The 16,883-nt window shown below is 36.0% G+C and overlaps 1 protein-coding gene across 2 annotated transcripts in view; it reads right to left on the reverse strand.

The window, feature by feature from the left end:
- Positions 1–16,582, reverse strand: part of Usp5 (ubiquitin specific protease 5) — a 362,226-nt gene extending 345,644 nt beyond the window's left edge. For both annotated transcript variants that reach the window (XM_090391427.1, XM_090391426.1), the window contains exon 1: positions 16,403–16,582. In XM_090391427.1, the coding sequence (XP_090247553.1) occupies positions 16,403–16,507 (105 nt within the window). In that variant the 5' untranslated portion in view covers positions 16,508–16,582. The remainder of the gene's footprint in view (positions 1–16,402) is intronic.
- Between the last annotated feature and the right edge of the window lie 301 nt (positions 16,583–16,883).

Raw genomic sequence — 16,883 nt, forward strand, 5'->3', positions numbered from 1 at the left:
ACCTTTCCCTAGGTCATAAAAAAAAATCAGCTAACTCCTTTTTATTCCTGTATAGGGAATAGGTCAGGCCATTTTAGCCCTATCTAACTTTTTGGAGACTGAGTGGGCAGATCAATCTCTACTGGTACCCAATCAGAGATAGTTGGCCAAAGGCTATCACTAATTAAGCAGCACAGAAGTGAAGAGAGACAGCTCAACAAGTGCCGCCATCTAGTGGTCCCTAACACAATATATTTAATATCTGAAATATAATAAAATTAGTTTAATCCTTTATCCAAGTGTGAGCAAACAAAGTTTGCGCCTGAAAGTATCTTCAGGACTCGGGTAAGGTGGTACAACACCAGGGCAACTCGTTGCAAAAGTGGAGCAAGCTACCAACACTCCTATCTCAGTATCTCCTATAATGCAAAACACATCTCCTTGCAGATATGTCTAATGTTATGCATTAAGGGAAGGGCCACTACCCAGACTAGTTTCGACCTTTATTGAGGTCTCTTCAGTGGGAGCCAGGCCCAAGTGGAGATACCAGGCAGAAGCATTAGCAGGTCATCTCTACCTATAGGAGTTGCCAAATGGTGTGCCACCCTTTTTTTAATAAATTACTCTGGATTTAGAGAAAGATGTTGAAAGTTTATTTTTCACTTGGTTTCACTTAGTTTCACCAGAGTAATTTATTAAAAAAGGTTGGCACACCATTTGGCAACTCCTATAGGTAGAGATGACCTGCTAATGCTTCTGCCTGGTATCTCCACTTGGGCCTGGCTCCCACCGAAGAGACCTCAATAAAGGTCGAAACTAGTCTGGGTAGTGGCCCTTCCCTTAATGCATAACATTAGACATATCTGCAAGGAGATGTGTTTTGCATTATAGGAGATACTGAGATAGGAGTGTTGGTATCTTGCTCCACCTTTGCAACGAGTTGCCCTGGTGTTGTACCACCTTACTCCAGTCCTGAAGATACTTTCAGGCGCAAACTTTGTTTGCTCACACTTGGATAAAGGATTAAACTAATTTTATTATACTCTAACCAAGTGAAAAATAAACTTTCAATATCTGAAATAATGTGGGTTCTATGGTCGATTTTCTTAAGTTTACGGGGCGAAAAACCCGAGTTTCCGGGAGGGAAAAAAAAAAACACTTGCCCGTGCCAGAGATCGACTAACTCGGGAACCAGTCACAGATATACAAATTAAAGAGTAGGGTCTGACCACAGATGCAAGAACCCTGGCTTGCACAATGCCAAGAAGAGTCAATTCGTCACTAACATGTGAAATCACGTGCTTTATACGTAATTTTCCAACTGTTGTACAAGCATAATACACTAGTGGCCAAAAGGATTTTTTTTTATTAGAACAGCAGTTATAAAGAAGAAAAGTGAAACATATAGAAAAAATGAGATATACAAAAATTCTCACAATGTGAGTTAATACTTAGTTGGGTAACCTTTAGCGTTAATTACAGCCTTACAACGCCTTCCATGGAGTGAACCAAGTTTTTTAGTTCTGCAGCTGTTATAATGTGAAACCAAGATTGAATTATTGCTTCTATTAATTGGATTTTATTGCTGGGTTGCTACTGACTAACAAGTTTCCTTAGTTGGCTCCATAGATTTTTGCTTGGGTTAAGGTCTGGGCTATTCCCAGGCCATTCCAGCAGTGGAATATGATTATCTTGAAACCACTTTTTGCACACAGCAGCAACAGGACATGGAGCTGAATCCTGTTGAAATATAAATGCTTCATTATCTTGGAAAAGATCACGTGTGGAAGGCTTCAGTTTGGGCTCAAGTATTTCATTTATGTATTTTTGGGCATTTATATTCCTATTAATCACGCAAATTCTGCCCACACCTTTTGATGTCATACAACCCCAGATCATAACACTAAGTGGGTGTTTCATGGTAGGTATGATGCAATCAGGATGCAAATCTTCTCCGATTCTTCTCCTTACGTATTTTATGCCATCACTACCAAACAGGGAGATTTTGGTCTCATCACTCCAAATAACACTATCCCGTTGTTCCACTGTCCAGTTAACATGGGTTTTAGCCCAGTTTAATCTTTTCAACCTTTGTTTGAGAGATAAAAATGGCTTTTTTCGTGGAATTCTAGCATTTAGACCAAATTCCTCAAGTCTGTGCCAAACAGTCTTTGCACTCAACTTCACATTGTATTGCGCTATTTCATCTTGTATACGCCCAGATGATTTTCTTCTATCACGTAGGCACAGTCACTCAATTCTTCTATCATCACTGTTGTGCACCTTTTTCTGCCTTTACCAATCTGGTTTTGTAGTGACTGAGGCTCCTTATACCTCTTCAAAAATTTAGAAATGCCACCTTTGGTTAAGTTTCCACCAAATTTTCTTCTAATTTCTTCATAACTGTAGCCTTGTTCACTTAATAGTTTTACATCGCTTTCTGGGTGACCAGAAAGCGATGTAAAACAGTAATTTTATTACTGTTAATAAATGTAATAAAATTAATAATTAATTTTATTACATTTTACAAGCTCACCGAATGAAAGAACACAAAAAAAAAACCCAACCAACTTGATAGCAATCACATAACACACTGACAAATGTCTCCTCTCAGCTCCAATACATGACATCAATAGCTGAATCCTACTGCGACCTTATTGGCTCATTGCCACAACAAGATGACACCTGATTGGCTCTCTAAACACTCATGCTCATTAGTTACATTCAAATGTAGCCTAAGGAAAGCTACTTCATATCAACCTAAGCAAGTTGTGCTTATTTTTTCTGGTTATTTGGCTATAAACCTTTCATAGAATACAGATAATTGAACAAGCTTTGTTGCATTACATTCTTGATTAAATTATCTTTCCATTGATATATAATTTTATGGCATTTGTGGTGTTATGATCTATCAAACTTCAAAAATACACTTCTTCCAAAAGGTTTCCACAATTTTGGTCACTAGTGCAGTTACCACCTTAAAAACTAGAATTTTCATAAAGAAAAGCTAATTTTCTGGCATATAATAATAAACAATTATCCCACACAAAATGCACTGATTACCCTATTATTGGAATGGATTTGCCTTCTTCTGCCATGCGCAGAAGTGTCAAGGTGTCTCGCATCTGTGGTCAGACAGTAGTGGCCTAGTACCGAACCCCAAGGTACACCACTAGTCACCATCATTCTCATAGACTCCACTCCACCATATACTATTTTCTGGTGTCTGTCTGTCAGTTATCTCCCTATCCATACTACTAGCCTCATATCCATTCCCATCTTCTCCAGTTTTTGTAATAGTTTTCCATGTGATATTCTGTCAAATGCCTTGGCAAAGTCAACCAGTATCACAGTAGCCATTACCTTTATCCAATTCTGCTGTCACTTTATTATAAAATGTGAATAAGTTACTAAAACAGGACCTACCTTTTACAAAGCCATGCTGCCTACTATAGAGTATTGTATCCCTATCCACTCACTGTTGTATTTTACCTTTCATCATCTTTCCCAATACTTGAACTATTCCTGATATATTAATTGGTCTGTAGTTTGCTACCTCTGTCTTTTAGCCACCTTTATGCAATGGTAATATCTTACTCTCTTTCCACTTGGAGCCATGCCAGAGCTGAGACTTAGATTGAACAACTTTGTCAGAGGCAATGGCCATTCTCTTGCACATTCACGTAGTACATGTAATATACTGACTTATTTGCAAGGAACTTTAAATATACTTTTTCCCCCTTTTCTGTGGCTGACTCTAACTTCCTGAGTCTACCATGGAGTTCTGATTTTCCTATTCTTGAAGGCAACTTCACTTCATGCCTCTGTCTGAATCAATGTTTTTTTTTTTTTCCCAGAGTCTGAGGTCTCCAAGGTTTGGTTCTTGTTTACAAACTCTTATTTTTTCTTGAATAATATTTGTATATTTGAATCTACTATTTACCTCTGATAGGTGCTCAATTTTGATTATTTTTCAAAACTTTTGGCATCAGAAGCATAGAGAAATTACTTCTTGGTATGAGACCTAAAGTAGAGAGTCGGGGAAACTAGATCATCAAGGGAGGAATGGGAAAAATGGTATGCAAATATGATAAAGATATGAATATCTTTGAACATGGTTATGTATGTGAGGAAAGGGTGGAAAAATATGCTTTGGGTTTGGACCTTTTAAGTATGTCTGGGGAAGAAAAAGAGAAAATTCTAGATCAAGACCAAATAGATTGCATAACTAATTATAAGAACAGGCTAGGTGATAATTTATTATGTCTATTCACAAATGCCAGGAGCATTAGAAACAAAGGGGTTGAGTTCTCTCAGTGCATATCATTATTATTATTTATGGAATCTCCATGAAGTCCAGGGATTCATCGCAGGAGATCCAAATCAACCATCATACACACAAATCCTATCATACCTCTCCTTGAATACATTAACCATCAGGGAACTCACAACCAATTCTGGAAATCTATTCCATTGTTTTATTGAATATGATGTGGCCTAAGATTGTTGGCATTAGTGAAACCTGACTATCAGAATCAGGTATGGTAAGTGGGATCGAATGTAATGGGTAAGCTATTTTTAGGAATGACAGAAGAGATAGAAAAGGAGGAGGAGTGCTACTAATGATATCAGATGACTTAAGTCCAGTTAGAGCAGAAACACAAGAAAACAATGATGGTAACAATATCCCATTTAGCAGGGAGTTTGAGTCTATCTTGTGTGAAGTGTAGGTTAACAGAATGAAATATATGGTGTTGCTACAAACCTGGCAACTCAGAAGCAGGGGAAGAAGAAATGCATCACCAATTTAGCTTTATGGGTACCAAACGAATGATCATTGTGGGTGACTTTAATTTTCCAAACATTGATTGGACAGAAGAGAAATCTCATGATAAGAAAGAAGAGGAATTTATTGAACTGTTGCGAGGCAACTTTCTCAACAAGCATGTGAAAGAAGGAACTCAAGGTCAAAGATGGTGCTTAAATGAGGCAGTATCTGAATGTATCCCTGGTGTTCGAAGAATAAATAGGTTGGGAGTAAAATGGATGTGCAACTTTATTAAGCAAGAGATCCACAAGAAGATGATGTGGAAAGAATATTTTGAGAATAAGAGTGAGAAGGGTTATGAAATATATATAAAGCTCAGGCCAGAAAAGTAATGTGAGGAAACCTAAATCAGAGTATAAACAGAAATTGGCCATGGAAGCTAATGGCAATCCACAAGAATTTTCATTATGCTGCAAGCAAAAGAAAGAATGAATGTGGAAGAATAACCTTATTGAATGAAGATGATACTTGAGTGTCAGAAGCTAATGAGATTGTTCAGTTAATGAGTGCTCACTTTGCTAAGATATATCAGCCAGGTGTATATAACAAGGGCGGTGCAAAAACTGATGTGTCTAGCTACTAACCTATCACGGTATCTCTGGTGTGGTAGTGAAGATTTTAGAGAAGTTGATAAGAACTTGCATACAGAAATGGGTAGACAAACATACTATACTCTGCAAGGAACAGCATGGGTTTACTAAAGGAAGGTCATGTTTTAGCAATTTGCTCATATTTTATAACAGTGTTACGGCCAAGTTGGATAAAGGGAATGGATACACTATGATAATGTTGGATTTTCCTAAGGCATTTGATAGGATACCATACAAAAGGCTGTTGCATAAACTGGAGAATATGGGATTGGAATATAAACTCTTGACTTGGATCAGGAGATGGTTGACAGACAGATATCAAAAAGTGGTATACAGTGGGTGTAAATCGGCCAGATTTAAGGTGACTAGTGGTGTACCTCAGGATTCAGTCCTTGGGCCATTATTGTTCGATCTATACATTAATGACATCACGCAGGACCTATCATCAGATGTGCAATTGTTTGCTGATGATGTGAAGATAGGCAGGGCAATCAGGGATGCTACTGATATTCAGCAATTACAAAATGATTTGAATAGACTGGAAATTTGGGCAAACGAAAATGGCTGTCGGTTTAATGTTAGTAAGTGTAAAATTACACACTTTGGCATGATTAGAGTTCCAGCAGCATATTATATTAGCAAGATTATACTACAAGAAACTGAAGAGGCAAGGGATCTTGGCTAACTGGTAGATAGGAATTTAAAGTTCAAAGGTCACATAGCAAAAGTTGCAAATACAACTCAGAGAATAATTGCAATGTTGAAGCGAACCTTAACATGTAAAGATAAGGAAGTCATTTTGCCTCTTTATAAGGCTTTGATAAGATCACACCTGGTTTACTGTGTGCAGATTTGGTCTCCCGGGTTCCAAGGGAACAAAGAAGCTGTGAAAGGGTGCAAAGAAGAGTTACAAAATTATATCCGGATTATGGGATTTAGATTATGGAGACAGACTGCAGGTATGTGGATTGTAGACTCTTGTTAACAGGGGAAAGAGGGGTGATATGATAGAGGTCTATAAACTTGTGAATGGGTGTTATAGGATATCAACTGATGAAATTTTTCGTCATATGGAAAGTGGCGAGAGAACACAAGGGCATCCATGAAAGTTAAGTTTGTTCACAGTCAAGGGGTAAGAGCTATGTTTTTTTCCCAGAGCAGTGAGTGAGTGGATTAATTTGCCCTTATTTATAGCTTCCCTCAATGAATCCTTGACTCCCTGGAGGTCTCAGATAATAATAACCTTTTTTACACACTTTTTGTTTTCAATAACACCAATCAAATCAGCCTGCAGGACTGTGTTTTAGCTACATTCCTTAACACTCTCACTAACTCAGTATCATCAGACAACCAGATATGACACAAGACACTCCCCAATATCATTAATATGCATGTTAAACAACAATGGTTTAAGCACAGAGCCCTGTATGCTATATTACTGGTCACCACCCTCAATACAGACTCAGCACCATGATATATCACTTTCTGGTACCTCAGTCAGCCACTCTCCAAATCCATGTTAAGCTTATTTTGCAAAACCCTTTGTGCTATTTTCAATGTAGGATCTTGTCAAATGCCTTGACAAAATCCTGAGGTATCATGGTAGATCCATTCCCTTATCCAACTCTATTGTCCTCCTGTTACAATAATCTACTGTAACTATTATAAAAATGTGAATAAATTACTAAGATGAGAGCTACCTTTACAAAGAAGTGCCGCTCACTACAGAGCATTGCATCTTTCTCTGCCCACTGTTGGATTTTGCCTTTAAATTAATTTTGCCTTTTGCCAGTACTTTAAAAATGTATCCTGATATATTAATTGGTCTGTAGTTTGCTATTTCTGTCTTTCAGCTACCTTTAGGGGTTTGTAGCTCAAACCCATCTTACCCTCTTTCCACTCCCTTGGAACCTTGCCAGAGCTGAAGCTAAGTTAAACAACTTCATCAAATGCAATGCCAGTTATCTTGCACATTCAAGTAACAGGCTGACATGCCATCTAGTCCAACTGCTGCATTCACATTGATATTTTTCAATGTGAATGCAGCATATCCCTTTCAATTCTGACATATATCTGTCATAAGCAACTGCAAAATTGCTACCTGGATGATGCACCTTTGCAAAATGTTCACTCAGCAACTCAACTATTTCTTTTTGCCTCTGTCACCTTCCTACCATTAGTGCTAATTAAAGCCATCCTACCATAGCAATTTTTCTTACTTGCTGCATAATGAAAAACTCTTGAATTTACTTTGGCTTGCTTAGCTAATTTTCTCTCATAATCCGATTTGGTCTTTCTTATCATATTAGTCACTCTTCCTGTTTGCACTTTTTACTACTCATTAGTATTCTGATCATCTTTTTCTTTATATTCCCTCCAGTGTTTTTTTTCTTTTGCAGCTCCTACTATACATCTCTACTCATTCACTCAATCCCCACTTGATTTATTTGGGTATGCAGTCTAATATCGCTACTCCTAAACAATCCTATACCACTTACCATGCATCACTACATTCTTTCCTTATAGCTTATCAGCTTATAATTATCAGCTATATTCATTCTGCTAATCAGCCAATACATGGCATCTAGAACTATTATTTTTCATGAAATAACAACATATACTAAATATTAATTATAATAACTTTAATTAATACTTTCCTATATTTTGGCAATGTGCCATCATCAGGGTCACAAAACAATGATGTGCATGCAAGCACTGGGCAGATAATGCTGAAGAAAGGTAATAACTAAAGTTGGGCATAGAGTCCTAAATGGCATCCTCCAATCGGCTAAATTGGGTTGTCTTGGCCATTGGACTGAAGATCTAAAGATGAGTGCTTCCCAAATTTAGGGCAGTTTCATGTGCCTAAATTTGCTGAGGTTTGGAAAGTTTCTCACGACAGAGGTGGATTCGAGGAATAGCCATTTGCATTTGCTGTGATGGGTGTCCAAAGCATGGCCAGCAACCCAGAATGGCTGTAATGGTGGAACTATTACATTACCTAAAACTGCAAGCAATTAGTGTGCTTGCTCATGGTCACAACTATGAACTAGAAAATTCCTACAGAAGAATTTAATAATCCAAGTAGAATGAGGTGTATTCTCAGCCTTCCTACCCATATTGGCCAACAAAGCCAGAATATAGGAAAGAATATGAAGATCTGCAAGGAATTAAAAACAACAATATAATAAATAGCATATAAGGGGAATGTCATTGTGCTTTGAAACCAAAAAGATTACACAGGTAATCTTGCCTCCTTACCTCAAAGCTCACTCTACTTACCTTTATCTCACCAATACACAGACCAGAACAATTCACAGGCCTGTGGAAGTCACCAACAAATTAAAACTGTATAACTGTAGATCCCTCAACCCAGATGTATGGGCTACTAAAAATCCATAAACAAAATGTGCCATTACATCCAATTGTAATGGCACATTTTGTTTATGGCACTGATTCACCCACATACAAATTAGCCAAACATTTAGCCAAATGTGTTCACAATACACTGGCAACACATCTTCACATGTAAAAAACTCAATCCACTTTAAAGCCAGTATAGAAAACCTCACATTCGAACACACTGACATAAAGATTAGTTCTCATGTCTTCTTTCTATACGCCAATGTCCCACTCAAAGACATCTTAGACCTCATCCAAGGCTATATTTCCTCCCAATATCTCTGCCCTGTTTCAGTTCATCATGAATTCTGGCAATTTTGTTTGACAAGGAAAATTCTAGAAACAAATATGGAGACAGCCATGGATTCTCCACTTTCTCAATCCCCGGACAACTTCTTCATGGAGACCTTTGAATAAAAAGCCTTAAATTCTGCCTCGTATAAACTCACTGTCTGGCTGCACTATGTAGATCACATGTTCTCTATCTGGCCACATGGCCTGGATACACTCAACATTTTCTTAACATATCTAAATAATCAATACTCCAGGATCCAGTTTATCTTTAGAAAAGGAAAACAACAAGTCTCCCATTCTTAGACACTGATTACATGCCAGCCTGATGGAGCCCAGGCATTTCTTTAGAGAAAACCACACATGCTAGCAGTTGCACCCCCACCCCCAACAATATAGGATTATAAAAACCCTACATAACAGGTAAAAATTAATCAGTTCTAATAGCAGTGCCCTAGCTGCTGAACTTCTTGACTATATTTGCAACACTTTTTTAGCCAATAGCTATAACCTCCATAAAATGCAAAAAATATTATAAACCCTGTAACTGCACCTTCCCCCCCTCTCCCCCTCTTCAGACCAGAGATTACACAAAATCCATCAGCATTCCATATAACTGGGACACATCCAAAAAATTAACAAAAATTCTAGAGAAATACATTACAACCACTTACAGACCTCATAAAAAATTGCCATCACTTGAGTTCAGAAATATCACAATTTCTGAACTCAAGGACTACACCTGGATCCACCATTACAGCCACTCTGGACTTGCTGACCATGCTTTAAACATCCACCATAGGATACACTGGAAGAAGGCCACTATTACAATGCAGCAAATACAAATATGAGAGGCTATTCCTTGAATTTGCCTCAGCCCTGAGAAACATTCCAAATCTCAACAAATATGGGAAGCACTCATCCTCAGATCTTCAGTCCAATGGCCAAGACCACCCAATTTAGCCCACTAGGGTGTGCCACTTAGGAAACTAGACCTAAACTGTTTGCCTTTCTTCAGCCTCATTTGCCAAATATTAGTGCTTGCATGCACATATGATTGCTTTCTGATCCCTGATAATGGCAATGTAACATTGTCAAAATACAGGAAAGTATTATTTAAAGTAATTATAATTAATATTTAGTATACATTATTTGCTGAAAAATAATAGCTATGAATAGCCAACATATAAGAAGCCTTTCTACCAGAACATGGAATCTCCATCTTTCTATGGACATCTTGGTCTATAGCAGAAACCAGCAATATTTTGTCCTATTGGTCTGTATCTCACATCAGACAGCCTTAAATGAACCATCTCCCCCAAACCTAAAATCTTTAATTTCTAATTTTGTTAGTTGTAGTTCTTCAGCAATCATCAGCAATACCCCACCTCCTATTCTATTCACTCTATCTTCCCTGAAAATGCAATACCTTTTCAAGTTGACTAATGCCCAAAACTCTTCTCCCTTATTTCTGATATTTCTGGCATTTGTGTACATCCATTAAAACATCCTCTTGGACCCACAATTACCCTTGTGTAATGTTATTACCAACCAATGTAATTTCATATTAAAAATAAAAATTTCATATTATGACATGTCTACATACATATCTGCTTAGAAAACAACAGATACACATACTGCATCTGTTTATGTATATACAGATATACATATCTGATTACAAAACAGATACACACACACTGCTTTATAATAATATGATATTATATTATAATAATAATTGTCCTGGAACTTTTTGAACAAACCTCACAACTGACCTTAGAAGGTACAGTTGCGAGGATTAAACAAAAATTCAAAAGCACCCCAATTCTGTGAAACTGACTGAGTTTAAATGAATGCTGAAACTAGTTAGTTAATTGTAATGTTAATTATTTGAAAATACTGACCAACTTTATGGACAAACAGAATCATCTTGGTTCAGAAGGAGAAATTATCCTCAACCAAAATTATTCTAATTACAATAACTGTGGTAAATAAGTTTTTGTAATCCTTAAGTTTCCTATAGATCTCTAAATACAAGTTTACTTTTATTACATATATTAATTTAACAAGTTAATAATCCAACATGTTACTGCAAGCCTATGAAATCAAAATTAAGTTTTCCTTTTGTTTGAAAGAATTAACTGTAAACTATTAGATATTTATGGAATGATGTTAACACAATTGTATAATTCATAATTATTTAAACATTTTTCCACACTACACATTCAGGAATGCATACAGATCAGTTAAAGATCAGGGCACACTACCTAGATAGGACTTTAATTTCACTTTGTATTGTATTTGTGTGTGTGTTGTTACAAAAAGTTTTTGTAATCCCCGAAGATGTCTCTGTGACGGAGACAGTTGAAGATCAGGGCGCAGCGCTATTTTTGCAACGCTAAAATCCTAAGCATGAAAAAGACATCATTCACATACATGTACACATTAAATTAGACCAATAGTAAAAATGTGCACATTTTGGAGTAGGAAAGATGTGTGGTTATCAAGACACTTCCAACTACCTTCCTACAGATTGTCAGATGCATCAGGAAACAATTCTCCTCAAATGGAGGTTTTTTTGCAGATTACAAGATAGGAGATGAAAAAAACATTTGCACCAGTTAGATATTTCTTTTGCTCTCTTCCGTTTATACTTCATCGACTGGAGTTGATCTGGTTTATCCAGTGATGTATTCTGGTTTGATGACCTGTTGCACATGTGATACTTGTAACTGCATTCTTCAATAGATATGAAACAGGTAGTGTCTTGTGATCATTGCTATTAAAATGGCTGGGTCCCAAGGATACAGTGATCATCACGAGAGCTACTGTAGCCAATTTTGGGGGAGGTTCAATGGTCTTGTTTGTATAGAGTTTACATTAAATAGTTTTATTTTGGATAAAAATACTATACAGTATTGCTACTTAGTACATTGGTATTTGGTTTAGCTTTACAAATCTGAAAAACTAGTTTTGTCATCTCACTCTCTCTTCACAAATCTGACCTTTCTCAAATTATCTCTTTATATCTTAGTGTACTAATACAAACCCATTCATTTAACTTTTTTCACTATGCACCAACATTTTATCTCTTGAGCAATATAGATTTTTTCCATGGGCAATTATGTGCTCAGCTTTTGTAAGACATCAACTATCAACTTTTCTCTAGGTATTTTTGATTTTGTAGTTGTGCATTAGTGCACGACTCCAGAAAGGTCCTGCACTAATAATAACAAATTTCTGGCTGACAGTCTGAATTAATTTCAGAGTACTTGATTCAAAGGCATTATAGTTAAATGCAACAGACTGAAGTTCTTTTCCTGCCTTAACCTACTGGGTTTTTTTTTGTTTGTTTGTTTGTTTTTTTTTTCCCCTATCCTAGATGCATTCGGCAAAATGCATAAAAGACTAATTTATACAGGTTATTCATATTCCTGGGCACTGCTGGATGAATTTTAATGAAATTCATTATTAGGAATCCTCAGAAAAATGTGACAATCTATGTTAAGTTTTTATTTTAATAGGATCATTTGCATGTGGCAAAAGACTTCAAAATTATACAAGACAATAACTTTTCCCTACATGGATGGATGAAATGAATTTTGGAGCATGCTAAAATGTGTCCATCCACCTCACTTAGTCATTGCATTTAAAAAAAAAAAAATTTGTTTTCATCCTTTTTCTTAGATGCAATCAGCAAAAATGCATAAAAAACACTTATCTACTGATATGCAAATTATTCCAGGGCACTGTAGGATGAACTTTTAGCTTTTTTTTTTTTTTTTATTCATTTAGGAATTGAAAGAAAAATGTCAAGCTATCTCAAGTTTTCATTTGAATAGGATCATTTGCATGTGGCAAAACATTTCAAAATTATATGTTAAAGATACCAAGCTATTTTAAACCTGGTTTTAATCCATTTCCCAAGTAAGCAAACAGACAAGTACGTCAAGTTTGCGCCTGCAAGTAGTGCAAATCTGGGTGACCCACCAAGTAGTGCAAGTCTAGGCAACTTGTGGTAAAAGTGGAATTATACCCAAGGTAAAAAACTTTCTACATCTATCTCTCATCTTGAGATTTTTATTTAATAAGGTCAAAAACACCTTATGGTAACTTGTTCTGGTAAAATACTTATAAGCACTGTATTACTTAAATCTTGGTATTCCTAAGCCTGGCTCCCACTGATGAGACCTCAATAAAGGTCGAAACTGGTCTGGGTAGTGGCCCCCTTGCCTTCAATGCATAGCATCATACATTTCCTCTAGGAGATGTGCTTTGCATTAAGGGTAAATAAGAATAGTGATCAGAGCTTATTCCACTTTTACCACAAGTTGCCTAGACTTGCACTACTTGGTGGGTCACCCAGACTTGCACTACTTGCAGGTGCAAACTTGACTTACTTGTCTGTTTGCTTACTTGGGAAATGGATTAAAACCAGGTTTAAAATAGCTTAGTATCTTTAACATATATTATACCCAAGGTAAAAAACTTTCTACACTTCAAAATTATGCAAAGCAATAACTCTTGCCTAGGTGGATGGATGGAATCAATTTTAGAATTTAGGAGCTTGCTTAAAAAAAAAAAAAAAAACTGAGGTGGGTGGATGCATTCTAATGTGTCCACCTGCCTCAATTTTGATTTCAATCAGACCACTTTATTGGCAAAACAATTTAACCTGATTCTTCCAGCTGGATAGAAGTGAATAAAATTTGATATCATTATCAACTAAAATCTTTCAAGACATCTCAAGTTTGGCTTCAATTAGATCATTTTTAGTGGCAAAACTGGTTAAAAAAAATTATATGTCAACAATGTATGTGTTGTTTGGCAAAATCCGATTTTGATTTTATCAATATATACATCTGTGTATAAGTTATTTCTCTCCTTTAACTGGTTAGATGTTATTAAAGTTTGGTATTCAGAATCCTCATGGTAAATAAGGCATCCCAATTTTTATTTTATTCATACCTTTTGCAAGTGTAAACTCTGGTAAAACATTTTAAAATAATGAAAAGCAGCAATTCTGCCTTGGCCTGATGGACTTAAATAAAATTTAGTAGGTAGGATGTATGTAAAATGTGTGCATTGAAGTCAATTTTGGTTATAATTAGACCATTTTTATAGAAGAAAAAAAAATCTAAAATTATGGTGGATTCCGATTCCATCTAGTAATTTCATTAGCTAGATGGAATCTCGTGAAATGTAGCATTTAGAATCTAGACCAAATCTCGTTGACTGACTCATCTCAATTTTGATTTCATTCATGCAATTTTTAGTTAAAAAAAAATAGGACTACTTTAATTTTAAATTATTTTATAGTACAAGCAAAAAAAACAATACAGTCAATTACTGTGATAATGAATGATATCACCATCCAAAACTGCTGAAAGTTTATTTTTCACTTGGTTAGAGTATAATAAATTTAGTTTAATCCTTTATCCAAGTGTGAGCAAACGAAGTTTGTGCCTGAAAGTATCTTCAGGACTGGGGTAAGGTGGTACAACACCAGGGCACTCCTTGCAAAGGTGGAGCAAGCTACCAACACTCCTATCTCAGTATCTCCCATAATGCGAAACACATCTCCTTGCGGATATGTCTAATGTTATGCATTAAGGGAAGGGCCACAACCCAGACTAGTTTCGACCTTTATTGAGGTCTCTTCAGTGGGAGCCAGGCCCAAGTGGAGATACCAGGCAGAAGCATTAGCAGGTCATCTCTACCTATAGGAGTTGCCAAAAGGTGTGCCACCCTTTTTTAATAAATTACTCTGGATTTAGAGAAAGATGTTGAAAGTTTATTATACTCTAACCAAGTGAAAAATAAACTTTCAACATCTTTGAAACTTTCAACATCTTTGGGGTAAGCTGGTGTTGTACCAGCTTACCCCAGTCCTGAAGATACTTTCAGGCGTAAACTTTGTTTGCTCACACTTGGATAAAGGATTAAACTAAATTTATTATCCAAAACTGCTGTAGCAAAATGAATTTTGTTTTGTCTCAGATCATCTCTATCATTTTTTTTTTTAATTCCATGATGCCAAAACTCTTTGCAGATTATTTTAAAATTTTGAAGATATGAAAAATTTAATAAGGGCTTTAAACTGAAGTTGAGTTGGCCATTCTCATACATGGGTAGCAGGATTTTTCTTCCCAGAAAGTTAGGTTTTTATCCTGTAGAAACACTCCTAGCCAGAAGACTGCATGCAATGAATTAATACATTGGACTCAGCTTTAACTGTGCTGCCTATAATTCTAAATAACAACAGTAACAACAGCCTGTATCAAGATACTCGGACAATTGAAATATACAAAACAAATTCCTCCGACTGATTGTGTTCAGATTGAATATTGCATAAATGATATTTATCATGTTTGCCTTATGGAGCAAACTATTAAGCACATGCACTAACAATTGGCTCTATGAGGCAAATGATACAATTTTCCTCATCAATCACTGAACTTTTTGCTCTCACGCTGATATTACGGGTATGACTAATTGTCAAATTTTGGTATGACAAATTTTAAAACTGGTAACAGATTTTTAAAAATGCAACTGACTATTATTATTATGGCCATCTCCAAGGAATCAAGACAATCATCTGTAAACATTTTTCTTTGCTTAAACACAGCTTTAAATATTTGTCATTCAGGATGCCTTCAATTACACTTGGATTACATGTAAATATTGCATTTGTCACTTCTAAGAAGATAACCACATGAAAGATATGAGCAATTCTATTGGCATGTCTTTCTGAAAAAGGTGATCACACGAAAAGTTGAATGTGACATTTTCTGGTGATAAATATAGTTGAAAATCATAACAGTCGTAAAATCTTGAATCCAAGTAATTTTGCTTACTACAAATTCAAGTAGTACCATGTTTATTCATATTTAATATTGACAAGGAACGTACTTCTCGTAGCCTATAATTCTTCAATTCTGTATATTATGATGTCTAAATATCATTTGAGAAAAACGACGCAATATTCAAGTTTTACTTTGGAGGAAGCTGTACGTGTATATAAGTATACATGCATTAACTGGTATATACTTAGAACATGTAAAAGGAAGCTAGACATTTAGATCAGCGCGCACACACACCCCATTCAAATTTCATTCACTGAAATGCATGTGACACTATTCCAAATTACTACTACGAATAACATTCAAGTGAATTCATAATATCCGAACAAATAAAACTAACACGTGAAAAATCCGCGTAAAAATGCAAGCATCATCGTCTATTAGGCCTAAACATCACATTTCCAGTGAAATACTGAACAAAATGAGACATTAATAGAAACACGTTAACATACTGGGGTGTCAAAGGAAAACACGCATTCATCTTTATAAATCTTTTCATCCGGAGAAGGAACTCGCAATTTCTCGAGATGACTTCCTAAAATCTTATTTACATCCATATCCAACTAAGAGTTCAATTTAAGCACAGCTAAACACTTTGATTGCCACCTAAACCGTTTCAAAAATCGGTCCCTAGGAAAAACATATGGCGTAAAGCACCGATCTAAATATCCCTATTTTATTATCATAAATATATCCCTAAATCGCCGTTCCTCGTTTGAAATAAGGAAACCCGCATTAAGGATATTTTCTAAAATAAAATACATAATTAAAGTTAAATTCTTCAGCAGCCCTAATTTCTTATTATTAAATTACTATAAATATTTGTCGTTTAGTGGCGTATTGTTCATTAGCGCAAGGCTGATTCTAAAATAGATTAAAAGGGACTCGTGTATAACAAGATTTTTTGTTTCTTCGTAGCTGCGGAGAATACAG

The sequence above is a fragment of the Typopeltis vanoorti genome, chromosome 4, assembly GCF_054136105.1.
Source record: "Typopeltis vanoorti isolate ZY-2024b chromosome 4, IOZ_Tvanoo_1.0, whole genome shotgun sequence".
Taxonomy (NCBI): domain Eukaryota; kingdom Metazoa; phylum Arthropoda; class Arachnida; order Uropygi; family Thelyphonidae; genus Typopeltis; species Typopeltis vanoorti.